General features: G+C 44.3%; 1 protein-coding gene across 1 annotated transcript in view; it reads right to left on the minus strand.

The window, feature by feature from the left end:
* Positions 1-237: 237 nt before the first annotated feature.
* Positions 238-26,036, minus strand: part of LGI2 (leucine rich repeat LGI family member 2) — a 33,502-nt gene continuing 7,703 nt past the window's right edge. Inside the window, exons 5-8 of the mRNA XM_004009744.6 lie at positions 21,747-21,818; positions 20,906-21,075; positions 14,504-14,668; positions 238-6,446 (exon numbers count right to left, since the gene is read on the minus strand). Coding sequence (XP_004009793.3) covers positions 5,629-6,446; positions 14,504-14,668; positions 20,906-21,075; positions 21,747-21,818 — 1,225 coding nt within the window. The 3' untranslated portion in view covers positions 238-5,628. The remainder of the gene's footprint in view (positions 6,447-14,503; positions 14,669-20,905; positions 21,076-21,746; positions 21,819-26,036) is intronic.

A 26,036-nucleotide genomic window follows, 5' to 3' on the forward strand; every position in this document is an offset into this window, starting at 1 on the left:
ATCATACCAGTAGTTAATTTAGTTGTCATCCCTCCTGTCCCATTCATTGCACAATGAGTCGTACATTGCTTTGCAGAATATCCCCTAGACTCCACGTTGTAATTATAGCTTAATGCAATTATGACTTTTCCTCTTTACTTTCCTCTTTACCACAAGAGCAAGAACTCTGTTCTGCTTTTTAAAAAGCCCCCCAGTATATCAAAGTACCTGACACACAAGGGACACAGTCATAAGTGATTGGAGGCTTTGACCCTTTATTTGTTCAATTAAACCACGTGGGTCTTAAAGACATAGGCACAGGGGACAAACTTTGACTGCATGATTAATGGGTACCCACTTAGGTCTCAGACATGCAGAGAACAAATCAAAAGCCTTCAAGATGATCATGGTTCAACCCAGCCAGCAGGGTCTTGTAACATCATCCCCTTCTCACCAGCAATGCAATCAGAAAATACCCAAACATCCCTAGACTCCTTTGTCATCTATCAAGATTATGATTCTGCAGATCTGGCAGAAGTGTGACTGTAAAAGTTCTTCGTGGCCTTTAAGTTTGCAAGTAGAAGCAGCAAGAGGCCCCTGCTGTGGCCATCTTCCATGTCAAAGAGGAGGAAGCCACCAAGAGGATGGATACACACTGCCCTTCCTCAGGAGCCCATTGTGGGCAGCCCTTCAACTCTGACTCAAGCAGGCGTATCCAGATTGGAGCAGGCCAGAAATCCAAGCCATATCAGGCAGGGCTACTTTTTATTCATAGGCTTACAGAATATGTTGAATTAAGAGGCACATCATTCAGTAAGTCTATTTGCCAAAGCTAAATGTGTATTCAGCCTTAAAATTCATCCATGGTGGCTTGCATTATAGATTGCAAAATTTGCTTTCATATACATATAAACTATTCTTATTTGATTTAAGTTATGTATTTAAAATCCATAAAATGGTACCAGATGGCATACTGGCCAATTTTACCACAGTTCCTATAATTCCTGATAAGTCGAAGAGATTGGTAGAGAATGCATAGCTTCCTACTAGAAAAAGGGAGATTCTGATACAAGCAGTGGAATAGTGTCAGGACCAGAGTGCCTCAGTGTAGAGCTAAGTAGTTTTACAATATAACTCTCATTTTAATTAGCATCACAACTGGTTCCCTTCTTTAATAATTGGGATACTGTTAAATTTGCCTGGTCTTTCCACCCTCCATTTGTCTGGCTGAGGCAAAGAATACCATTATTACTTTTCATTTTCTTCCAATTTATTTCTACTTTCCCAAAAGCATTTCTTTCACAGCCATCTGCCCTGCCTTTCTGCCTATTCCAGTGTCCCCAGGTCTGGGTCACTTTGCTCACTGCATCAACACCTAGATTACAGCAGCCCACTCCATAATCCGGTTTAACAGAATTTTCTACCACACTCTAATTAAAGAATTCTCTTCCAAAACGGTGATCGTGGGGCTGTTAACTTTGCAGAAGAATGGGGAAGCTGGCTAAAGAGCTTTTCTTTGGATGGCATGCAAATAAGACTCCCCTCCCGCAGACTTTCGTCTCTCTTTCATTATACCCCAGGTTGGAGAAATTTCCATTGTGAGTGCTCCTGGCAGCCAAACCTCCAGCATCCCATGCTGATTTCTTGCCTAAAAATACACAGCCTCTCACTCCATGGGGAAGAAAAATGCAACACTGCCATTTCCAGCATGCTCCCCAAAGGCTGATGACTGCCCGGGAGCAATTCATCATTATTCGTGCATTGGAGGTTTTGGCATTTCCCTCATGGAACTCTTCTTGTTTGCCTTATGGACATTGTGATAAGAACCAGATGTGTCTTAACTTTAACAGCCCCTCACCATAGCTAACTTGGGGAAGAACTATCATGCTAGCTAAAAACCCTCCTAAGAACAGAAAATTATCCGTGACTTCCGGCAGATTTGAGAGTCTTGCACAGAACTGCAGTTCTGTAGTGTTTAATTATTAAATGGACCAATTGATTGAATGGTGTCTGTTTAGGACGATTTTTCCTCTGTCTACGCACATTTTGTTGCATTTTTTATTTTATCTCAAGGTGCTGGTATAGTCAAAATCGGGATTAAAAAGTCTTTACTGGGAGGGCATGGCAGTGTCACAGAGAGAGAACACAAAACTTGCTGCTCAGAGGAAAGCTCTAGCCTTGTCATTCACAACTGGATAATCTTGAGCAGGCAATTGACTTAAGATTGTCTGTGTCTACTTCTTTCTCCAAAATTAGAATAGTATCTGCCCTCCAGTATGCCTTCAAAAACTGAAAAACTGAGATGAACACAATTGTACACTGGAAAAACAGAACGTTTTCCCAAAATGCAGGGTTGTCTCTTCATCCATTATGCTAGGTAAAAACAATCCTTAGAACAGAAAATTATTTGTAACTTCTAGCAGAATTACAAGGGTCTTGCATGTAATAGCAGTTCTGTAGCTCTTAGTTGTTAATCACGGTCCTGAGAACACCATGATACTCACACCTAAGGTTTGTTTTCCGAGTGTTTGTGAGAGATCTATGCCTGACTCCATGGAGTCTGGGGACAAGTCCTCTCCCTTTAAGGCTGTGGGGCTTGGCCACATGGCCGTACGGAGGGACTTGACATGGGTGCCTAGACACTGAGTTTATAAAGAAGAAATCAACTGCAAAGATGATCAGCCAGTGGCTGATGGAGAGGCATGGAGAAGCCAGGGCAATGCCTTCCAAGGCCAGCCCCACGGGGGAGGGGCCCACATGTTTCTCTGCGTTGGGTTTTTGTTGTTGTTGTTGTTTGGGGCTTTTCTATTTGTTTTTTACTTCCATTATTACTGGAAGAAAGCTTCTTGCAGGAATTGTTTCTTAGGGTTCTTTGGAGGGAGCAGTAAGATTAATGGAGCAAAGCTTCCACAGCCTCGTGCCAAGAACATCTATGCTGTTTTGGTAAGTCGGCCAGAACAAATACCTCGTCCCTCGGCATGGGGACTCTGTAGACTGAAGATTCCCATCCTGTCTACAGTTTTTTTTAAAAGAAAAACTGATTGCCGCTGATGGGTTTCCACCCTCTCATCCCCACACCCCTCCTCACCACCAGTTGCTTTAGATTTTTCGTTCACCCTCCGATGTCTCATCTGGACTCAGCAAGTCCCCACCCACCCCCAGCCCCGTCCCCTCTGCTTCCCGGGTTTTCCAGATTCCAAGCAATGATTCCCAGTGTGGTGAGGGCAGAGGGCAGCCCCTAACTCCACCCTGAAAGGCAAGGCTGAGAAGGTGGTCACTGCTCTGAGGAGGCAGCAATGGAGAAGATGTCCTGTTGCCTCCTCTACCAGCAGCTAGAATCAGGACCATCACCGTGACCTGGCGCAAATGCTGGGATGGTCTAAGTGCCTCCTGCACTTCTTGTCAAGTGCCTGCTTTTCTGCCAGGCTCATCTGAGGGATTCTAGGTGCCAGAAAGCATGGCCAGTCCATCTTGACAGCTGGGGGGAAAGGCAGAGCTGTCCCACTTTCAGCCTCTGATGTGACAATTTGGGTTTGTTGTTTAGTTGCTAAGTCGTGTTTGACTCTTCGCAACCCCATGGACTGCAGCAAGCCAGGCTCCTCTGTCCATGGGATTCTCCAGGCAAGAATACTGGAGTGGGTTGCCATTTCCTCCTCCGGGGGATCTTCCTGACCCAGGAATTGAACCCATGTCTCCTGCATTGGCAGGCGGATTCTTTACCACTGAGCCACCTGAGAAGCCTGAGGATCTGGTATTTGTAGTCAATTCAAATGAACCAGGAAGGCAAAAAACATAGAAAAAAGAATGATTTGTGCTTAAAAATGAAAATAAACCACTTTTTACCCTATTCACTCATGTTTAGTAGGAAAGTTTGGAGCAGCAATGCTACTGTGTGTGGGTGAGTTGGGCTGGAAGCCCTGAGCCTGCAGTCCCAGAACGTCCCCACGAGTGCTGCTGTGACCCTGGGCATTGTTCTCTAAGTGCTATTTATTGCCTTGATCTGCATTGCTCAAAGTCTGGAAACAACAAACACATTCATATTTGTGACAAAACATCTACCTACTCATGACTTGGCAAACAATTATTAAAAAACGCAATACAGTATAAGATGAGTGTGCTACTTTTGGAGCCGGAAGAGAACTTACTGGAGAGCTACCCCTGAAAGCTTCCACTTCATATACCCTGAAGAGAACCCCCTGGCCAGGCAGACCATCCACCTGGAACCGCCTACAAAACCAGACCCCATGAGCTTCCCACACCGTCCAGACCAGAGAGATCACCATTTCCCCTGAGTGTGGATGGGGATTCATTGTGTCTGGCTCCAAACCTGGTCCCTCTGGATCAGCCAGAGACCCCCACCCCCCAGAGCCCAGCCAGTACAGGGTGAGGCCTTGCTGGCACATGACCCCATGTGAGGGTGTGGGTTTCTGCTGCTAAAGGGCTGGGAGGGGAAGGGGCACTGCCACCATGAATGCCGGGGTTCTGCAATCTGATACAGCAGCACCTTCAGAAGGACCGGACTGGCGGCAGCAGTACCAGCAAACGGACCAAGCAGGACTGGAACAGGAGCAGGGGGCTAGGCAGAGAGGCAGGGAGGTAGGCAGTATTTCAATTACTTGACATACTAAGTTGCCCAGAGGGCAAAACATGCATCCATCACAGACTCATCTCTAGGTTTCAAAGAACGTCGAGAGTTGTACAAAACCCTTTTTGACTCCACAAAATCTGACTTCAAAAACTCTACCAAATGCTCATCAGATGAAAATTCCTGTTCTATTGCTCTAGGACAGAATAAAAAGCACCATTCAGTTGTTGGCCTGTCTGCAGGTTACTCATGCACTCAAAGGATGGGTCCAGAGAAGCGCAAGTCGTGGAGAGCATTAAACGAGCACGACTGTGCTGGCCACTGCAGGGGTCAGCTTTGAAGCACAGAGGGGGAGTTGCCTTCGTCTCACTTCTGGGCCCACAGCCGTGATAGACCAGTATGTGTGTCAGCAGAATACTTTCTTTGTAGCAGAGAAAGCAATGTGAAACCTTATTTTGTTAACACACCCATGATGAAGATCCATCTATAAGGAACCAATGAAATAATCAAGGCTCTGCTATTAGGGGGGATTCAGGAAACTGGAAAGGCTCAAAATAGCACTGCTGAGTTGTTATCAGATTTTAAACCGATCATCAGCAAATCTTTTCAGCTGTCTCTGACTTTAAGCGTTCTTACCCAATAGACTGCTACCATGGAATGAGAAGGGCCCAAAATGTGTTCGGTCTTTTTGTTTGTTTGTTTTTATTTCATTATAAGAGCAGTCCCAACTTATCAAGTTTTCTCCTTCCTCGTTAAAAAGGAAAAAAAAAAAAAAAAGCTTATTACTTCCCTAGATGGTAAGAGTTAATGCTGTACTCTTTTCTCAGTAACTACAGGCTTTAGGATGTCTTTTTAAGTGGGAGAATGGACGTGTCATGCAGTTAGCCAATAAATGCAATCCCTGATTAAAATATGAGTTCTAAAAGTTTGCAAACTTCTATTTCCCTAGTGCATTTTCAATTTCGGAGATGTGAACCTCGCTTCTTTCCTCCCCCACCCCTCCCCCCGAGTTCTCTCATGTAAGAGCTAAAGCTACGTGTCTTTTAACTTCACCAATCACACCCTCACAAACTTAAGTCGACAACTATGTGTTCAAAAATCTTTGTTTTCCCTTTGAAACTGGATGCGAAAAAGAAATCTCTCCTGTCAGTGGAGACGGCTGTGAAGGAACGAGGCGCCTGCACATAAATCTCCTTAAATTTTTTGAAGAGCTGCTTCTCTTTATCCCACTGGTATATCTGGGAGAACGTGTAGTCGCTCCCCAGGGCCAGGTAGTGATTCTCTTTAAAAGAGAAGGGCTGCAGGGTCATGGCCCCCCGGGACGGGAGAGCCTGGATCTCCACAAACTGCTTGCTGTTCCACCTCATGACCCTGGAGTCCCCGATGAAACGGGTGAGGGACAGGTAGAGGCCGTTCTGCACGCGGAAGCTCTTCACAGCCAGCACGTCCTCCATGTTGGGGATGTCACTGTGGGGAACAAACTTCTTCGAGCTCTTATTCCACTGGAGGATGATGGGGACCTGGGAGCGGCTGGACAGGATCAGGTGTGACTTTCCGTCTATATCCACGAACTCCGCATCCGTGTCCCTGAACCACTCGTGCAGGGACTGGTATGAGTAGAATCCTTTGCTGTTCCATTTATACACGGTTGACAGACCGGCTTTGGAGCTGTCGGCGATGACGAAGAACGTCTCATCCTCGATCTGAAACAGCTCAATGTCGTTGGGCTTGGAAATGCGAGAGACTTCTATGTCTTGGAATTTGACAAACTTGGTCCAGCTCTCGTCGTATCTGTAAATGTGAGAGCCGCCGAAGAGCTGAGCCACCACCACAAAGACCTGATCTTCGATGAGGATGGCCTTGCAGCCCACGATGGACTGACCTGTGCTCCAGAAGAGGAGAGAGAGGGGTTAGGACAGCCACTGTAAGAAACTCTTGTCCAGAGTCAGAGAAGGACAAATGTTATATGATACCACTTCCACGTGAAGTCTAAAAATAATACAAGTAAACTTGTTTACAAAACAGAAACAGACTCACATAGGCAGCAAACTTACGGTTACCAAAGGGGAAAGCAGGGAGGGATAAATTAGGAGTATGGGGTCATCAGGTACATACTACTGTATATAAAATAGATAAACAACAAGGACCTACTGTATAGCACAAAGAACTATGGTCACTGTCTGGCAATAGTCTATAATGGAAAATAATCTGAAATACATACGTACGTATACAAAATGGAATCACTTTGCTGTATACCTGAAACTAACACAATATTGTAAACCAACTATAGTTCAATTATTTTTAAGAGAAATAACAAACAGCAATGAACAGAGTAAATATTTGTTTATGTAAATCTAAACGATACAGTAGTCTCAGGGGTTGCAAAGAGTCGGACACGACTGAGTGACTTCACTTCACTTCAAACTATATAAAACAAGAATTTCTTCAGGTAAATCAACTGTATTAAACAATATTAATCAGAATATTTTGAGTTTAATCAAGAGGATGAAAAGGATAAATAATTATGTAAATCTAACTGGTATTTAAAAATTGGTAACTAATAAAGTCTTTAGGTAAATTTTAAAAAAAAATGCTTGTCCATTGTGAAACTGATACTCTTGTGAACGTGTAGCCATTGCGGAAAAAAGTATGGCAGTTTTCAGAAATCTTAACAAAGAATTACCATATGATCCAGGAATTCCACTTCTGGGTTTAGACCCAAAGAATTGAAAGCAGGGTCTTGAAGAACACCATGTTCACAGAAGCATCATTCACAACAGTGAAAAGGTGGAGACAATCCAAGTGTCCACTGATGGATGAATAGATACAGTGTGGTATGTACACATCACGGAATATTGTACCACCTTAAAAAGGAAGGAAATTCTGACATGCGGTGTCATGGATGAACTTTGAAGACGTTAGGCTAACTGATGTAAGCGGTCACAAAAAGGCAAACAGTGTCTGATTCCATTCATGTGAGGTCCCTAGAGGAGTCAGTAGAGAGAAAAAGCAGAAGGGTGGTACCCAGGGTCTGAGAGCAGGAGAGAAAGAGGAGTTACAGTTTAGTAGGCACCGAGTTTCAGTTTTTCAAGATGAATTCTGGGGATCGATGCATGCCTTGGACAGCACACAAACATAGTTAAGATGGTGAATTTTATATTATGTATATTTTCCCACAGTTAAAAAAACAGTTTAAATCTATCTCCATAGAGATAGGTAAGTGTTGGTCACCTTGGCCTTTGGTGTCTTTAGAGGCAGGTACATAATTCAGGAAATTCACTAAGACACAAATTGTCGGCATGCTATTCCTAGCTCCACAGGTCAGAATGAAGCAATTAAATGGGTTTCTTCTCTTGATGGTTAAAACACTGGGAATCAGGACTTAGAGGCGACTCTTCAGCGACTGCCCAGAGCAGGCGCTGCAGGAATACCTGCTGATGAGCCACCATCTGAATGATTCAGCTCTGGCAGCACCAAACCAGGACTTCGCAGGAAAAGGGGAACCTTTTCAGTCATCACTCCTCTGTCTGGGTCAGCTGCCACCATCCTCTCCCCATCTGCACCCAGAGTCTCCCCCAAAGTTTCCCCAGTCTTCCCATTCTAGCCAGAAAACAATAGCACTCCACATCTCAAATAGTACTGACCCTCCATCTAGGTCATTCAATTAAAAGTTATTTTTTTCCCCTTATTTCCTAGGCAATTTGGACCAAACCGAATTTGGTCTGTAAATTACAAGGATAATTATCCAATTTCTATTCTTAGTATTAACTTTGGGGGAACATGGTAACTGGTTTATAGGGTCGTATTTACTTTTCTCTTCCATTGCTTTGGCTTCCCAGCAAGAACCTGGTCCCTTTCCTTTGTTGAAAACTAATTTTTTAATGTTCATCAAAGCAAATTTTGAAAATAATAATAGGTAACACTTCAGTTCAGTTCAGTTCAGTCGCTCAGTCGTGTCCGACTCTCTGCGACTCCATGAATCGCAGCATGCCAGGCCTCCCTGTCCATCACCAACTCCCAGAGTTCACCCAGATCCACGTCCATCGAGTCTGTGATGCCATCCAGCCATCGCATCCTCGGTTGTCCCCTTCTCCTCCTGCCCCCAATCCCTCCCAGCATCAAAGTCTTTTCCAATGAGTCAACTCTTCGCATGAGGTGGCCAAAGTACTGGTAACATTTATAAAGGCACTATTCTAAGTCCTTTACATGCTTATTATATACTTAGTATATTCCCACTGAATCCTTACAACAGTCTTATGAGGGTGGTACTCTTACTACCATCACCATGATCCTCATTCTATAAAGGCATAGAGAAATTCAGTAACTTCTATAAGGTCACACAGCTATTATACCATGTGGTAGAGTCTGAGACTCAAATCCAGGGAGTCTCATTCCAGTCCACACTCCACTACCAATGTACCAAAAAGCACAAAGAAGGAAATTTTAAAAAATCACTTGAACTGAAAATGCTGAAATAACACTTAATATCTTGATATAGTTCTTTAATTGCCAATCTCTGCAAATACTCAAAGGTGCTTTTTAAAGAGTAACATGGAAACTTACATTACCATATGTAAAATAGATAGCCAATGGGAATTTGCTGTATGGCTCAGGAAACTCAAACAGGGGCTCTGTATCAGCCTAGAGGGATCGGATGGGGAGGGAGGTGCGAGGGAGGTTCAAAAGGGAGGGGATATATGTACCCCTATGGTTGATTCATGTTGAGGGTTGACAGAAAACAATAAAATTCTGTAAATCAATTATCCTTCAATAAAAAGTAAATTAAAAAGAAAAGAAATGGGGAAAAAATAGATATACACTTACAGTATACACAGACTTTTTATAGGCTACTTTTTCCCCTTGGCCATTATGTTGTGAACATTTTCCCATGTTATTGCATCTTCTACAACTTGATTTTAACACTACATAATATTCCATTGCATGGAGACACCATATTTTACTTAACTAATCAATGGCAACCCACTCCAGTACTATTGCCTGGAAAATCCCATGAACAGAGGAGCCTGGTAGGCTACAGTCTATGGGGTCGCAAAGAGTCGGACACGACTGAGCGACTTCACTCATTCAATCCCCTACTGCTGGACATTGTAGTTATTTTCAGGTTTTCATTATTGTAAATACTATGTTTCCCTGTAGGGAAATCTGCTTTTGAAAACCATCTGGCAGTGGAGAGATTGCAGGGCAGATGTTGTGCACATTTTTAAGACTTCTGAGTTTAAACTACTAAACTGCTTCTCAAAAACTTCTGACTCCTACCTGCCAAGGCTAACTGAGGTGCATGCTCCTTGTTCCCCTGAGGCCTTAGCTATGGAGGTCCCTGCTCTGGGGCCTCAGCAGGGGGCCATGTGAGACAGAAAGAATTCCTTTCTTAGAGATGCTCCATAATACCTCTGTCCAGGGGTAGCTTATGAAGTTGTAGCAATGGAGTTGCAACAGCAGCAGAAATCTTGTGTGTGTGTATGTGTGTGTGTGTGTGTGTGTGTGTATTTTAATCTAGGAGGAGAGATGCTGCAACACATTTAGTCTACAGAAATCAGAAGGCAAATGAAATTAACCCAAAACAGGAGAGTTGAGAAGATATGTATAAAGAACAAGATGTAAGGTGCAAAGCTGGGGATGGGAGTCATGATCCTGGGTCTCCCTCACCTGCTAGAAGACAGATGTCTCTTTTGCATGATGCCCAGCAGGGCCACAGAAGAGGAAGCATGTGTCCCTCCCATTCCTTGGAGCCCCAGACTTGCCAGGCATGAATGGAGACAAGCCTACCCAGCCCTTGCTGACTCAAACAAGATGATAAATGAGGCCTGCACGGCCCTGAGAGGGGAGAACGGTCCACATTTGCCTTGGTCTGGTTTAAGGCAAGTGGCTCAGGGCTGTGCCCTGGCTCATCCACTTGTCGTATGCCTAGCTTGTGTGAGCTACAGAGCTTTTCTTCACACCAGGCTGAATTCTAGCGAGTCACACTCCTTCCTCCAAAGAACAACTGATCTCCTTGCTTCTGTAACCATCCTTCTCCCATGCCTCCCTCAGGCCATTCTCTGCTGGTCCTGGCATTCCTACACTTGGAAAGTTGTAGAGACATTTTTACTGAAGTCAAAGAGTTAGGGTCTATTGGGGAAGGAGAGCTGCTTCTGGTGGTTGTTTTTTTTTCACTATAAAATACAGACAATAGTACACACTATGAGGCTGTGTGATTGAGGTAAGAAATGATTTATGAATCACTAAGCACATAAATATGAGCTGCCTTCCTCTAAGTGAAAAATTATGTGACAGTGAATGTTATTTGTGTTCAAGGGAAATTCATGTATTAAGAGAGCAGAGAGAACAGATAAATCATTCCAATAAGGTAATCAAGGAATGCTTCCTGTAGGAGGCTGCATTTGAGCCTGGAAATCCAGGTAAAGGGAGAAACAAAAGAAAGTGAGGTGGCTGAATTGTAAGATATGATCAGAAAGCATTGACAGAAAATTGCCAATATGTGTTTAGAAAGGTGTGTTGGGACCCTGTTGTATGAATTCTGTGTGCTTTCATAAATTAAGAAAAGTAAAATATCTGAAGCTGGTGGATCTCCCTAGTGGTGGCAGCAAGGAAGGAGAATCACGTGTTTATTTTTTATCCTCAACTGATATCCCAATTGTTAAGAATTTACTATATGCCAGGCCCCATGCTAAGTGTTACATAAGCTACCCAGTTAAATTCCCATGGGCCCAACACTATGATACCACTTTACAGATGAAATGGGAATCGATGAAATTACCATTTTACAGATGAAAGAGGCTCATGGACGTTAAAACTCACCCAAAGTCACCAGTTAGAAAGATCCAGAGCCAGTTTTATGAAAAAACAGTGTCATGTTGGTATTCCTAAGCTTAACAAACACAAAGCTTAATGAACTGTTGTAGTTTATTTCTTGGGCTTGGCTGTAAGGAGGATCGCCGTGGGCTTTGTGTCCAGCTGCCACCTCTCAGAAGATTCAGACTTCGACCCTGAGAGGCCAAGGAGTCCCTGGAAACCAGCGAGCTCCAGTCCTGGCTCTAGCCTCACCCACTCTGCCCTCACCACTTCCTACCCACCAGCTCTGTGGCCTCTGCCAGGTCACTTGCCTGAACCCTTGCAACAGCCCTTCAGCTACTTTCTCGGATTCCACTTTTGTCCCCTCCCCACACATAGACTACTCTCCATGCAGCAGCTGGACACAACCTAGCATTCTGTAGCAGGCACCCAGATCTTCCATGTAGACTGGCTGATGGCTGCACAAAGTCCTCCATGACTCAGGCAAAAACCCAAGTCCTTGACCTGCAAAGCCCTCAGGAGCAGCTCTTTACCCTCTTTGACTTTGTCTCCTGCAATGGCCCCTGGACCACTCTGCCCAAGCCAAACCAGCCACCTGCATTTTCATCAAACAGGAAAAATACCCTTCTGCTTCTGGACATTTGCACTTGCTCCTCCCTCTGTCTGGAATGTTCTCCACCTCCCCCCACCCCTGCTGTCCATGTGCATCAAGCCCTCATGTCCCACAGGTTTTATTCAGATGCTTCCTTAATGAAGCCTCTACCAGACACTCCATGTAACATTTCAATCCTTCCACGCCTAGCACTTCAAATCTTTCCTCCCTGCAGCCTTTTCCCCTCTTAGCATGCTGCCATCTAATGCTTTGTATTATGGCAATTATTTGCCTTTTGTCTCTTTTTCTCTCCACCATTATAATACAAACTCCTTGAGGGTGGAGGTTTTCCTGTGGCTTGTTCACTGCTATGGCCCCAGCACCTAGACTGGGCTTGGCTCAGAGTAAGTGCTTAAGAAATGTTGAGTGAACAAATGGCTTGAAGAACCTGGTGGTGTGACCTATGCAGTATGTAGGAAGGGCACATGGAGGGCAGTGCTGTTGCTTCCCACCAAGGTCAAATGGGAGAGGGAAAGGGTGGGATGAGCAGTGACGAACCCTGGGCTCTGCCTTGGAAGTGACAGCAGAGTGGCTCAACATACCCGAGCCTCCATCTCTTCATTCATAAAGGTGAGAAGGAAGTCGGCACTAAGAACTGTCTGTACTGTGCCTGCACTTATCCAGTCCTCACATCCAAGTAAGGCAAATCTCCTGCCTATTTCACAGATGAGAAAGCTGAGGCTCAGAGGCCACAGCTACTTCCTAGCACATAGCAGAGTCAGGAGTAGAACCCACATTCATAGGTTTTCAAAACCTGAGTTCTTTATACACCTCCTCTCTTTTGAACTAATGGTGCTTGTCCTCCACCTATGGGCAGGGGACCTGCAGTAACACCTCAAATAGCTATTGTGAATTCCAATGAGACTAACCAGTGCCTGGATCCCCCTAAGCCCACAGCCAGGGCCAGCAGGAAGCACTGGCATCAGAACTCCTTGCTTCAAGGCATGACTTCACTCTGCTCCTACTTCCTCAGGGGGGAGGCAGGAGAGAAGGCAGAGGGGCTGGTTCACTTAACCTCACCGATCTTCCAGGTCAGAGAAAAGACACAAGCAAAAAACCTTGCAGGTAGCAAAGCGAGTCCCTCTCTCACCCTCCTTTTTCCTCTAACATGGACCGGCTTTAGGGTCTTGAGGCCTGGGTTTCCCTCCATCCTCCATCCTGCACTGCACTGTGAACCGCAGCACTCACCTGTGCTGAGTCTGCGCTTGGAGTGAGTAAGGCTGCTCCCCAGAAATGTGGGCTCAGCACTGGGAGGCCAGATGGCATCTTGGAGCATCGAGATGTACGTCTCACAGACCTTTCGCCAGATCAGGCTCATTAGCAGCCTCTGCCTCCAATGGTGAGCGTCTCTCTCCCTGCATCCCTGCACCTGTGGCAAGGCCACCTTAGGCCTGAGAGGTTCCTAGGAGCCTCTGGACCCCGAAATGCTACCTGGACATGCCCCCTCTGCAGCAGCAAGATGCTGCTAAAATCAGACCAAGAATCACAGAAAAAAACCCTCACATGGGGCCACAGTTAACGGTGCTGTTTGTAAAGTCAGTATTATGATCAGACTGCATTTCAATAAAGAAATCTTTGAAAGATTATTTTGACTTTATCCACTTATTTAAAAAGCAAGTAGATGGTCCATTTTTTGTAGCTCTAAGACGCTGGGATACAATGACAGCACTGAATGAACAACCGAGTCTTATCCCAAAGGTTTGAACTAAGGAAGCCATTTATGCTTATTTTGTATCTATTTACTAAAAGGAAGGGCTTCCCAGGTGGAACTCGCCTGCTAAAGCAAGAGACATAAAAGATCTCTGGGTTTGATCTCTGCGTTGGGAAGATCCCCTGGAGGAGGGCATGGCAACCCACTCCAGTATTCTTGCCTGGAGAATCCCATGGACTGCGGAGCCTGGAATGCTATATTCCATAGGGTAACAAGAGTTGGATACAGCTGAAGTAACTTAGCACGCACACACTGAAACGAAGCAGTGGTCACCAGGGCCTGGCCAGGGGGCAGTAGAAACAGCTATAGAGTGTGTGTCTGTGTGTTGTGTGTGTGTCCATACATGTGTGCATGAGAATGTGTGTGTACGTGTGTACATGTATTAACATTCTAGGATGCATAGAGCTGCTAGAAAGCTGGTGCAGTGTTAGGCTGTCATGACTGTTCAGGATCAGCGGATTCCAGAAGTGACTTCTCCCCATTTCAGGGAAGTGCTTCCCACCACAGGCCCCCCACCACCCTCTCCCTTTACAGAAGGATCACCAACAGCTAGCAGAATCACCACCCGAGCCTTCTGTTTGCATCGTAACTCACCACATCCAGAAAGAGTTGGAGAGAAGTGGGCAGGCTGGAAAGTGTTCCCAAATCAAACCAAGCGGGAGAGCCAAGCTCCCTCTCAGGAGGACAAAGAACATTTCTTCTCTCCCGGGTTTTAGACTACTCTGAAATGAGGTCAGTACATCCAGTCAAAGCCACAACACACCTGTAATGTTGTCATAGCTCCGGAAATTCATTTCGATGTGGTCCCATTCCAGCACCATGCAGTTCTCCATGCTAGGCTGAGCGATGGCCACGTACACGTCATTCTTGGAGTTGAACGTGTCCACTGAAACTGACTGGTAGGGCAGAGTCTGATGAACGACAAAATCTGGGAATGCGTGTTTAAAAAAAAAAAAAGTCCCCATGAGATCTCCTGTGGGAATTATGGACCGCTACCCCTACCCCTTTTATCTTTTCTCTCATTGATTCCAAAGAGGACTGGGGAGGAGGGAGGGTGGGAGAGAACACCACACATCCCAGCGTGTTTCAGTCTGAGAGAGTCCAGAGGGTTCTGGCTTGCACGGGATTAGCAGATTGAACTCACAGCTTCTTATACAGCTTCCTTGAGATAAATAGCTCATGAGTTTGGCTAGAGTATCTCAAAGTTTTAAACAAATTTGGTGAGACCTGGCTTTCAGAAAGACAGGATAGCAAGGATGCCTCAGAGTAACATTCCTGAAATTACCATGAAATTCACTCTGTGAAGAAGGGATGCTGTGGTTAAATTCATTTGGGAGATGCTGTATTTTTAGCTCACTCAGAATAGCCCCAGTAATAAAAAAAAAAAAGTGAAAGTTAACTTCCAAAAAGGAAACCCAACTGAACTCTCTGACTAGGTCTTGGAGGTTTATAAAGCCCACAGTTTGGGGAAGTTAACCTAAGTGTGTTTACTGATTACTAGCCTCATACAGTGCTAAGTATGGCAGTACCTGGGATCTGGGCAACGCTCTGCAGCTCAGAGAGCAGCTGCAGGAGATCTTGAATTTTCCAGCAGCATAGAAGCCGTCCTATTCGAGCACATGCTCTGCTCCTCCATTTAGTGGTAAGTCAATACCCGTCATCTGTATCGCTCCCCAGAGCTACAATGACTCACTGTGTGAAATCTTGGTAGGAATGTACAGTTTCACCAAGAAACGGGGTTAACATGCCATTGGATGCAAGAATAGTTAGTGTGTGCGGTAGCCGGAGAACTAGTAAAGAAAAAAATAATTTAAAAAAACCCCAAAACACTCATAAGAGTTTATTTCTCTGGCCAGAAATATTTTAGGGTTCACTGCTTCTTGGCAGGCTAAAAGCGCCCAGAATAAAATGAGGGTGGATGTCTGGTTTAGGAAAGTCATTCCTATGAGAAAAGCCTGGCTTTGCCCACCTCTTCCCCTCGCAATCCTTCTCCATGCCTGCTGAAGTCCCATCTCCTCTGCAAGCCTGTTCTGATGGGTCCAATCCACGGGACCAGTTCTAACTCACTGGACTCACAATCAGGCACTATTGTTCACACGTGATTATTCACGGTGATTGAATCTCCAGTTTTGTGGCCTCCTGGTAGCTCAATCAGTAAAGAGTCTGCCTGCAAGGGGAGACTCGAGTTCAATTCCTGAGTCAGAAAGATCCCCTGGAAAGGAAATGGCAACCCACTCCAGTATTCTTGCTTGGGAAATCCCACGGACAGAAGAGCCTGGTGGGCTACAGTCCATGGGGTTGCAAGAGTCGGACACAGCTTAGCAACTAAACCTGCCTACTCATAGTGACATCAGGGTCAGATTTGGAAAAATTCGAGGAATCTTAGCTCCAGAAGCTGAAGCTCAGAGAGAGTGTGCTCTTGGCCACTGACACACAACCAGCATGGTGTGTCTCCGGAAGGGCTTCCTAAGGAAGGGCCTGGGTCCCCATGACAGAAGCTCACAGCCACCATTCAAGAAATCCTCAGAAGCCTCACAAAGATGCCAAATGAGAAAGGCATTGAAAAGGCAGACACCAGGTAATAACTAAGGAAGGCCAGTGCAGAAGGCCCAGGGGCAGGGCAGTGGCAGAGCAGCTGAGCCAGTGTTGAGGTGGGAAGCATGGACAGGGGTGGGGCGAGCAGTGCCCGTCAGGGGCAGGAGAAGGTGGGGCTGAGGAGTAAGGGCAGAGCAGGCGCCGGAAGGAGCACTGTGCCTGCAGTCAAACCACCTGAAACCACCTTCTGCCTTTGAACTCCCAGGCTGTGCACTTCCCTTTACAAGGCCTCAGTTTACTTATCTGCAGTATGGGGGCAATGATACTGCCTTCTTAAGCTCAGTGGCAGGGACAGATTGGGCAATGAGGTGGACATGCTGACCTCAGACTCAGCACACGCGAGGCAGTCCCCTCCACTGTTCTGGCCACCGCTAGGCTATCTCTCAGGGAAAGTATCCATTGTAATGGCATCTAAGATAAAACGCCAGTTATGAATCTGGTGTTTTGCTGAGTGACCTCGGGGAAGTTACCCAACCTTTCCCTGCCTCAGTTGCCTCGTCATTTGTTATGATTCATACTCATGTAGAACAGTGCTTTACATGTGATGTGTGTTCATACGCGTCACCTGTTTGGAGGGGCCCATTTCATTGCAAGTGGACAGGAGCTACTGACTTGGCGAGTGTGGGAGGGCTGACCTCACCCCGGCCTACTCTGAAGATGTCGGGGCAGAGGATGGGCCTGAATGAAGGACACTTGCAGGTGTAGAGAAAAGGGGGAGAAGCAGAGAGAAGGCTGCTTCTGCCTCTGACAGCAAAAGGTGGTCAAGGATCTGTGGGGACAGGCGGCAGGAATGGAGGAGGTGATCCCCTTCTGAAACATTCAGAAGCACCAAGGCAGGTGGGACAGATGGGCTCCTAACCCGCCTGCACCTACTGCTCCAGGAACTCAGGGAAGAGCTTCAGATTCCCCAGGAATAAAGTGAGAGCCACTTCTATCTCACAAGGGTGCTGCAGAGACCCAACAGGAGGGAGCTGGTAAGTGTGAGTGCCCAGCCTTGGCTGCACTCAGGACTTTTATACATGTCCCAGCGACAGTGAGAAGCTGCCTGTGTGAAGACTTAGGGAAGAGTCAGCATGGCTCCAGGCTCCCTCTCCTCTCTCAAGATCCCCCAAATACCAGCGCTGCTTGGTCAAAGACTGAAAATCGGAAAACGTGCCTGATTCATTCCAGTGGGCCCTGGCGGTCCCAGTGCAAAAGTCAGAAAGTGCTCTGGGGGCTGCAAGAGGTTTCCATGTTCACAGGCTGGTCACTGGGAAAGGGAATAAGAGCAGCCATGGTCTGTTCCCTTTCTTGGAGGTAGAAGAGTACTCAGCAAGTACAGCCGTGTTCTTTGAATTGCAGCCAAGAAGGCTATCACTTCCTCTTGCATCTCTGCTTGCCTTTTCTCATCCAAGTGTGCCCAAGGTTACAAACACTCTCGATGGCTATAACCCCAACGCTCCTTGTATGCACAGACCTCTGCCTACACTGAATTCCCAGCAACGTGAGCACTCATGAGCTTAAAAATGCAGGCTGTTCAAAGCACAGACCCAAAAGTTTACATTTTTTTATTTTAAAAAGTTCCAGAAAGAGAGCTGCCAAAATATAGAGAGCATTTTACAAATCTAGCCTCTAATGGCCCTATTTCCATTGATTTCCCCAAAAACGTTGGTTTCATATTTTCTATATCCAAGCTGACAAGGCAGAGATTCCTAAATCATTTGAATTATAAATCTAATTCTTTTTTTTTAAGTTTTTTTTTAATGTGGACCATTTTTAAAATCTTTATTGAATTTGTTACAATACTGCTTCTGTTTTACGTCTTTTGGCCTCGAGGGTATGTGGTATTTTAACCGCCTACCAGGGATCGAACCCACATCCCCTGTACTGGAAGGCAAAATCTTAACCACTGGACCGCCAGGGAAGTCTCATAGATCTAATTCTTAATAGGAGACTCCTTCTCCCTCTTTGATGCTGCTGACCAAAAAGGGGAGGAAGAAAGAAGAGAAGAAAAAGGGGAAGAAACGGGTGAGACAATATGATTGATGAATGTGTGCTTGTGTGAATGGGGGAGGGGACCTGGAGAATTTAAACATTTGCCCCTATCCCCCTCTTACATTACTTGTCAGAGACAGCAAAAGCACATTCATTGTGGAAAGATCTCAAACAATCCACATATTGATATGACATCAATTTACTAGTGTTAAAGTATTAATGGCCTTCTCTGCAAGAAGCCCTGCCACTTCCATTCACATCGGATTAAGTTCATGATGTCAGTAGGACTCTGACAATTTAGGCCTTGCTCCCACTGGAATCAACAGATTTTTACATAGCTATTTATAGCACTTGCAGGAAATAAATTATACATGATGCTGATCCTATGGGGAGAGAAACTGCACATTAATGCATTATTTCTCTTTGCATTTTCATCAGCCCTGAAATAGGGAAGCTAACGGGACAATTAGGATGCAAAATTCACTCCCTCTAAGGAATTTAGTGAATTATCCATCTAACATGGGGAATCATGAGTAGGTAACAGGGATTTTGGAGGTGGTTAAAAATAGACTTGAAGCAGAGGGTTATGGAGGGACTGTGATTAATCTGGAGAGCTGAAACCAGCCAGGGGTGGCTTTGTGGTGTTAATTACACCCCTGCGCTAGGAACAAGATGGTAATCATACGTTCCTCTCCCTGGGAAGAACAAGGTGAGACATCTACCTAAAGAATTTACTCCTTCCTAAAACCCTGAGCTAAGAGGAAAACGAGGCACTGAGAAAATATGCTTCTTCCCCCATCTCATGTGAGGATGCAATACCGGTACCATGAATCTCAGACTTGACTTTCCAACTTCCATCCCTCTTCACCTATTTCCTCCCTAGTCCTAAATAAAGCACCAGAGGATGAGGCTTGACCTGAACCAGAAGATAGGAAGGGACTATATCTGGGGGTGGGTCACAGCTTGCTGGCACCATTTTTTCATGATGGAAGATGCTGTGAGCCAGAGTTTATTTGTTCATGAGCCTTAAGGGGATAAAACAAGTGCAAAGGCAGAATCATCATTTCCTTGCTTCTAGGGTGGGGTGCTAACTTTCTAAATTTTAGCAAAAAGCTTGTTAGGGAAGAGAAATATGTATAAGAGAATGCCCAAAATGTGTTAAGGACTTCATGCGACCCCAGAGATGCTAGGTCTGGAACAGATCCCCAAGTTCCAAGGCTCTCTACAGCCCAAGCTATTTCTCTCTGAGACTGGCAGTTTTCACACACTAGGGCCAGGTGTGAAGAGAACAACCGAAAAGCTGCTCACTTCAGTGTGGGGTTTAGAAAACTCTCCAGAAAAAATGAGAAGAGGCAGAAAGGAGCCCCAGTGAGCTGTGGTTTCACATTTCGTACAGCATGGCCTTGAATGCCACCTTTTGGTGCAAACGTCATTGACCATGACCTCTGATTTATTGCGCTGCTCTACAATACAATAAATAAACCCCCAGTGGCCTCAGCTGGCTAAAGGGCACCTGCCAATTACACAGCTGAATGAGCCCCTGTTCAGCGAAGAAAGACAAGGGCATTTCCATAAGACTTCAAGTTTCCCCTCAGAAAAGGACAGAACTTGTCGGCGTCCCTTATTGACAAAGATATCTGGAAATAATTTTTACTTCTGAGTTTTTGTTTGTTTATTTGATCGAGGGATAGCAGTAGGGTTTAAATGTGGCATTTTGTTCTTGGAGTTTTTGTCTTTTGAGTTTCTGTAACTATTTTCTGAGTTTTCAATCCTGCTGCTCCTACTGACATGCCTTGAGGCTTTGTAGATATCAACTCTCAGCCTGAATGTTTATTTTTATAAGTCTGGTAAGCAGGTTACATACTATGGATTGATCTGCTCTCCTTTAAAATGTGGCTTTAAAAGCCATAGAAATTCCATCTAAGCTTTCATATGGAGCTACTCTCCTATTTTCTACAAGATATGACAGTTGAGACAGTATTTTAATTTTCTCTTTTAACCTAAAAATGTATAAACTGAAACCTTGAGGCAGGCCATAGAAAAAATAATCAAACTTTCTTCACATTTTGTCTCCTCAGTGTGAATTTTTCGTTTTGATAGCTCGTTGTTAACTTGCATTTCCAGTCTGCCATGGTTATGTATGACTTACCTAGTTATCTCATTTTACATGGAACTACGAGAGTGATTCATAGATTTTAAAAGTCTGGTATTTATCAGTTAAGTGTCAAATAAATTTCATATTATTCAGTCAAGAGAACAGTAATTTAGGCATCTCTGCACTGGCTTTCCATGAAGCCTAGCCTGACTTGAAAATGTTCTCACGCCAAACTCACCAGTTCCTGCCTTAAAAGCTTTAGAGAAATTTTAAATCGTAAAGAATCAAAATTAAAGTCAGTGCAATTAATACAAATCCTTCCAGACTGCTGAGATATTTTCCCTGCCACGTCAATTCATTTCTTTTTTAATGCTTTAATTTCCCCTAAAATAATTTTGATAGAAAACTTTTGTCCCTACATTTTCCAACTCCCCATTGATGGTATTTTTAAAGAAAGGATTGTTCTAAATAGCAGACTTTGATGACAGAGGTTCCGAATACCTGTAGTTGTGCATTCATAGTCAAAGCTGGTCACGTCATTCAGCTTCTTTTCCTGATATTCCGGTGGACCGATACATAGGACATCAGAAACGGTGGAATTCGTCATCTTCAACCACAGATACAACCACTTGGCTTTGCAGTCACATTCAAACTTATTGCCCCTCAAATCTCTAACAAAACAAAACAAACACAGACACAGAGAAATAGACATGTCAGAAATGTTTCGGCAGTAATATGAAACTCCAGAACTCCTAATATCCTGACATATTTAACAAATCCCCCAAAACGGAATTTTTTAAAAAGTTTCTATTTCATGCATCCAATGTCCTTTACTTCTCATTGACTTCATTAAACACTCTTTAGTGGCCTTGATTTTAACCATATAGCACACAGAGAGTTCTCAGAGTTGACACACCACTATTTCTGCAAATCCTCTTGAAAATGTCACCACACCATGCTAGAAATGGGGGAGGGTGAAGAATAGCACCCAGCATGGGTCCTCACACACAAAAACGAGACACTACAGGAAGATAGTTCTGACAAATGCAACTGATACTTTAAGATCTCATTAAACTTTGTCCAATAAGGGATGACAAACACAAGAAGATAAAGCAGATGGGGGAAAAAGGGGGACCCTATCACCCAGCATGCCGAATGACCACTGGCCTAATGCTACTAAGCACAGTTAACAAGGCAAAATTAAACACAGTACCATCTATATGCCGTTTCCCAGCGTTTGCTGCCTTGTCATGGATTTTTAGCTATTACAACAACAAAACGCAGCATAGAGGGAGACTGAGTTTTAAGACAAGCACACATAAACTTAAATTTCATTACTTACAGTTCAATCAAAGAGTCTAAATCACTGAAGACATCCCTTGGGAGTGCTTTTATGTGGTTGTTGGCCAAAGAACTAGAACAAGAAAGTCACGATTTAATGTGTTTATTATCTTTATGCCCAGTCGCTCTGAAGTCCCTTAAATAATGCAAGTGATTTAAAACAGACCTCAGTGTAGTTCAATGTCTGACTTTGGTCACTGATACCAAGATAAAGAATTTTAGTTTAGTTATGCAAAGATAACAGAGACGCTGAACTACACAATATAAGTTTATTTTGTTTTTAAAACAAGCATTTATTAAGCTCTTGATATATATGTTAAACCTCATGTTTTATGATATATATGATATATGGGTTGGCAGCTCACGTTTCTCAGAATAAAAGCCAAAGTCCTTTAGATGGCACCCAAGGCCCTCCATTGGCCAGTCACCTCCATTCCCACCTACCCGTGGGACTGGATCCCTAATGACTCCGATCACCCACACTGGTTCCTTTGCTGCTCCTCACACAGGCTAGGCATGCTCCCAGCTCAAGCTCTCTGAACCTGCTGTTCATCTGCCTGATGCTCTTCCCCTAGTTACTCACATGGTTCAGCCAGCACCCTCTCCAGGCCCATCCTCCACTTTCACCACCTTCCCTAATCTCTACACAAGTCCCTTCCATGCTCTGTTGATCTTCATTGCACAACCAGCACTTAGCAAACACTATATATTATCTATTTGTTTATTGTCTGTGTATTCTCCCTAAACATAAGCTACATGAGATGAGAGGTTTTTGTCTGTCCACATCTGTATCCCTTGCATCTAGCACAGTGGTACACAGTGGGTACTCAGTACGTCTCTCTCAATGAATGGTTTAAACACCAAATGAGAATGATTAAAAAACAAAACAGATGTTCAGTCTTATCCCAAGAAGTTCCCCAGTAGGGCATCCAAGTGAAATTTATTACTTGTGACTAAAAAAAAAAAAAGGACTCAGTAAATACTCTTTTACATAAAGAATCTCGGCTCTAACCTTAATGATAATACAAAATCTCAGTGAACCACAATGTTTAGGGAATGACTGATTGAGATCAATCTCATTTTCTCATTAATGAAGGTTGACTAGAAACCATTCTGCATTTTTGTTCTTCGAGTTGAAGAACTTTCTATAATGTCTCTCTATAACATAGCCCCCATCTTCAAGAAGTAGATTTGAACGAATATTATCAACTCTTTCTCTGATGATTTAGGATTATGCAGTGCCCTGCCATCATCCTGCTGAAGATGAATGTCCATGTTGCTGGGCTGCTGACGTAGGAAGATGTTAGGTGTTGAAACGATGTACATCAAGTCTGATTTCCCCCAGGCCTCGTGCCCTGAGTGAGTCAGCCAAAACACTCTTACTTTTATTTTCCTCTACACACTGGAGTACAAACAGAAAACATATAAATGATAATCAACATGTAGGGAATTGAGCATCACCCTCTTTAAAAATATATATGAAATCAGTCTTTTATAGCATTCTAATGACCCATCCAAGAAGTGGGAATGAAAGAGTGTTCTTCCTTAGAGTCAGCTAGGATAGAAAGCTTTGTGCCCATTTTTAATCCAAACATTCTTACTGCGTGATACCAACAGAATACAGGGAGACCTATAGTTTCTGAATTATGTCCTTTCTCATCCAGGTAACCACAAATGGACTAAAATACAATTTCACGTATCATTTTACATTTCTTTCCTAAATGATTTATTTGTACATTTTTAAAGATGCTGGAAATAGGTTGGACAGATGATAAATTGGAATTGAAACTACAGACTGTAGATTACAGACTTCGGACTGTAGTCAGACTGAACGTTCTCTAGAAGCTGCTTTTTGAAATTTAAAAAGGAGATAGTTGTTTTTATTTTTTTCTGGTTGCTAGTCACTTTTTTTTAAGTAAAGCACTATTTTTTAGTTAATTAAAGGTTACTAGTTTAGCTAAATATTTTTAGTGAATTGAAATTCACTGGATTGAAGTGACAAGCATATATGGAGTCATCAAGGCCAAAATAAAAGAAACTGTTCTAAATGTTCAATTTAGATTTCAGAAAGCTGAATTATTTAGATGGATTATCCACCACCACCTCCCCACACCCCTAGACTCAGTGCATAACATCTCACTTTCCACTTCATTTTGTCTATAAATTCATGGCACTTACTTCATTTCTAAAACTACTTAACAGCAAACTGGTCCCTTGGGCTTTGTGGAAAAACAAATGTCCCAGATTTTAGTTACAGATTGGCACTATTCCTTCAATGCTTTGAAACCTGATCTATGTTTCTTTGTGTATGAACGTGAGTCTGCAGGTGTTAGAAAAGTTCATAAAAGATAAAAAGCAGGTACTTAAACAAGCAAATTTCAGATAGTCACTTCCTTAAGCACAGGAGTGAAGTTTAGTGAGCTGATGTGTTCTCTTTGCTTACCAGTTCACACACAAAAAAAGAGGATGGGGTGGGCTGGGGATCAGCTCCTTCTTTAGACAGTGTTTGCTGCTTCGCTCACGCTGCGTGCACACTCGGCCATGTCCGACTCTTTGTAACCCACCAGGCTCCACTGTCCATGGAGTTTCCAGGCAAGAATACTGGAGTGGGTGGCCATTTCCTACTCCAGGGAATCTTCCCAACTCAGGGATCTAACTCACTCCTCCTGCATTGGCAGGTGGATTCTTTACCACGACACCACCTGGGAAACCCTGAACAGCATAGGAAAAGTTTTTTATTACTACATACATCTCCAGCCTTAGAGGAGTCAACTTTAAAAGTCATAAGACTCGCACTGCAGTAGATAGAGCATATAAGGAAAACTCAGCTTAGTAACTCATTGGTCTGCCAGTGAGTCAGAAAGAACATCCTGCTGGTTTAGCCCCATGTGAGATGCTGGCGAGGAGTAGAGCTAATGGGAGAGCTGTAGGAACCCTGCCCTCAGGGAGCTTTCAACACAGCTCAGAGACGAAACTAGCATCCGTGAAAATGGCATCGACCAATTTGGCCACTGTCTACAGCCAAGAGCTGGTTGTGTGGAGTCAGCAGGGCAGGCTACAAGAAGGAAGGAGGGCGGATCAGGACTGGCTCCAGGGAAAAGACAGAACTTAATCTGGACTGTGGAGGAAAAGGCAGATTCCAGAAGACTGTGGGCAGAAGAAACCATCTCCTGGGCAAGGGAAATGATGTAAGGGAAAGGTTGGTTATGGGGGTGAACTGGGTGTGCTCAGGAGAGCCCAGTATTGTGGGCATATTCAGGGAAATCAGTCTGGAGAGCCGGGGAGAGGGTGCTCTGTAGGCTTGACTGGAGGATGGTAACACATGCCAGATGAATGTACATCTCCTCTAATACATCAGATGCACTCTGGACCCAAACAAAAGACTCCTTTGTTTCCTCTGTGTGTGGCCCGTCACACAGACAAGGAGGTGCCTCTTGCACACATATGGGTAACACAGCATATGGTTGTATGTGCAAATGCACAAGCACACACACAGTCATGTGCACCCATGAGTAGAAGTACATGGACCCAAGGGCCCACATACACAAAAATATGCAAATATATATGAACAATACCTGCATATTCACACCTGTTTTCAGATCAGGGACCCACAGCCAGTTGGTTCAATGAAAGCTGACATCTGGGCAAAGTCAACCTGTCACACTGGCTTTGCTTTAGGTGCAGAATCTGCCCAGAGCCTTTGCTCAGAAACAAAGCCCCTCATTCCTGACTTTTGGGAAGTGGATTTGTCTGGCCACAGCTGTTCCTCTCCAGACATCCACAGCTGTCTTACCAAAGACCCTGTCTAGCCACCCAAACTGCCAAGGCTACTCAGCAGCCATTGGAGAAAACTGAGACTTCTTCATGAGCGGGTGGAGGGAATGATGATGCTCTGCTGTGGAGGAGGAAGACGATGATAACGCCAACCAGATCTTAGGCATTTACCATGGATAATGGGCCGGATGCTTTGCAAACAAGCATTAACCCACCATATGCAGCTATTTTATGAGTTCAGTATAATCATCCCCATTTTCAAGGATGAGGAAAATGAGGCTCAAAAAGGGTTAAATAATATTAACAAATGGCATCCTTGAGATTTGCACTTAAATCTGTGTAACTCAAAGCCCACTGTCTTGGCCTCTGCAAGAATGTGGGGATTGGGCATCTAGGCTGAATCTGAAAAAACAATTAACACTTTTATAGGAAAGAAAGAACTCACAGAGAAATAATGCCAACAAGAGTTTGATGCTGTCCAGGATCGGCTGTGCTGTTTGGACCTCCCATTCCCGCT

This window comes from Ovis aries, chromosome 6, assembly GCF_016772045.2.
Source record: "Ovis aries strain OAR_USU_Benz2616 breed Rambouillet chromosome 6, ARS-UI_Ramb_v3.0, whole genome shotgun sequence".
In the NCBI taxonomy this organism is placed as follows: Eukaryota; Metazoa; Chordata; class Mammalia; order Artiodactyla; family Bovidae; genus Ovis; species Ovis aries.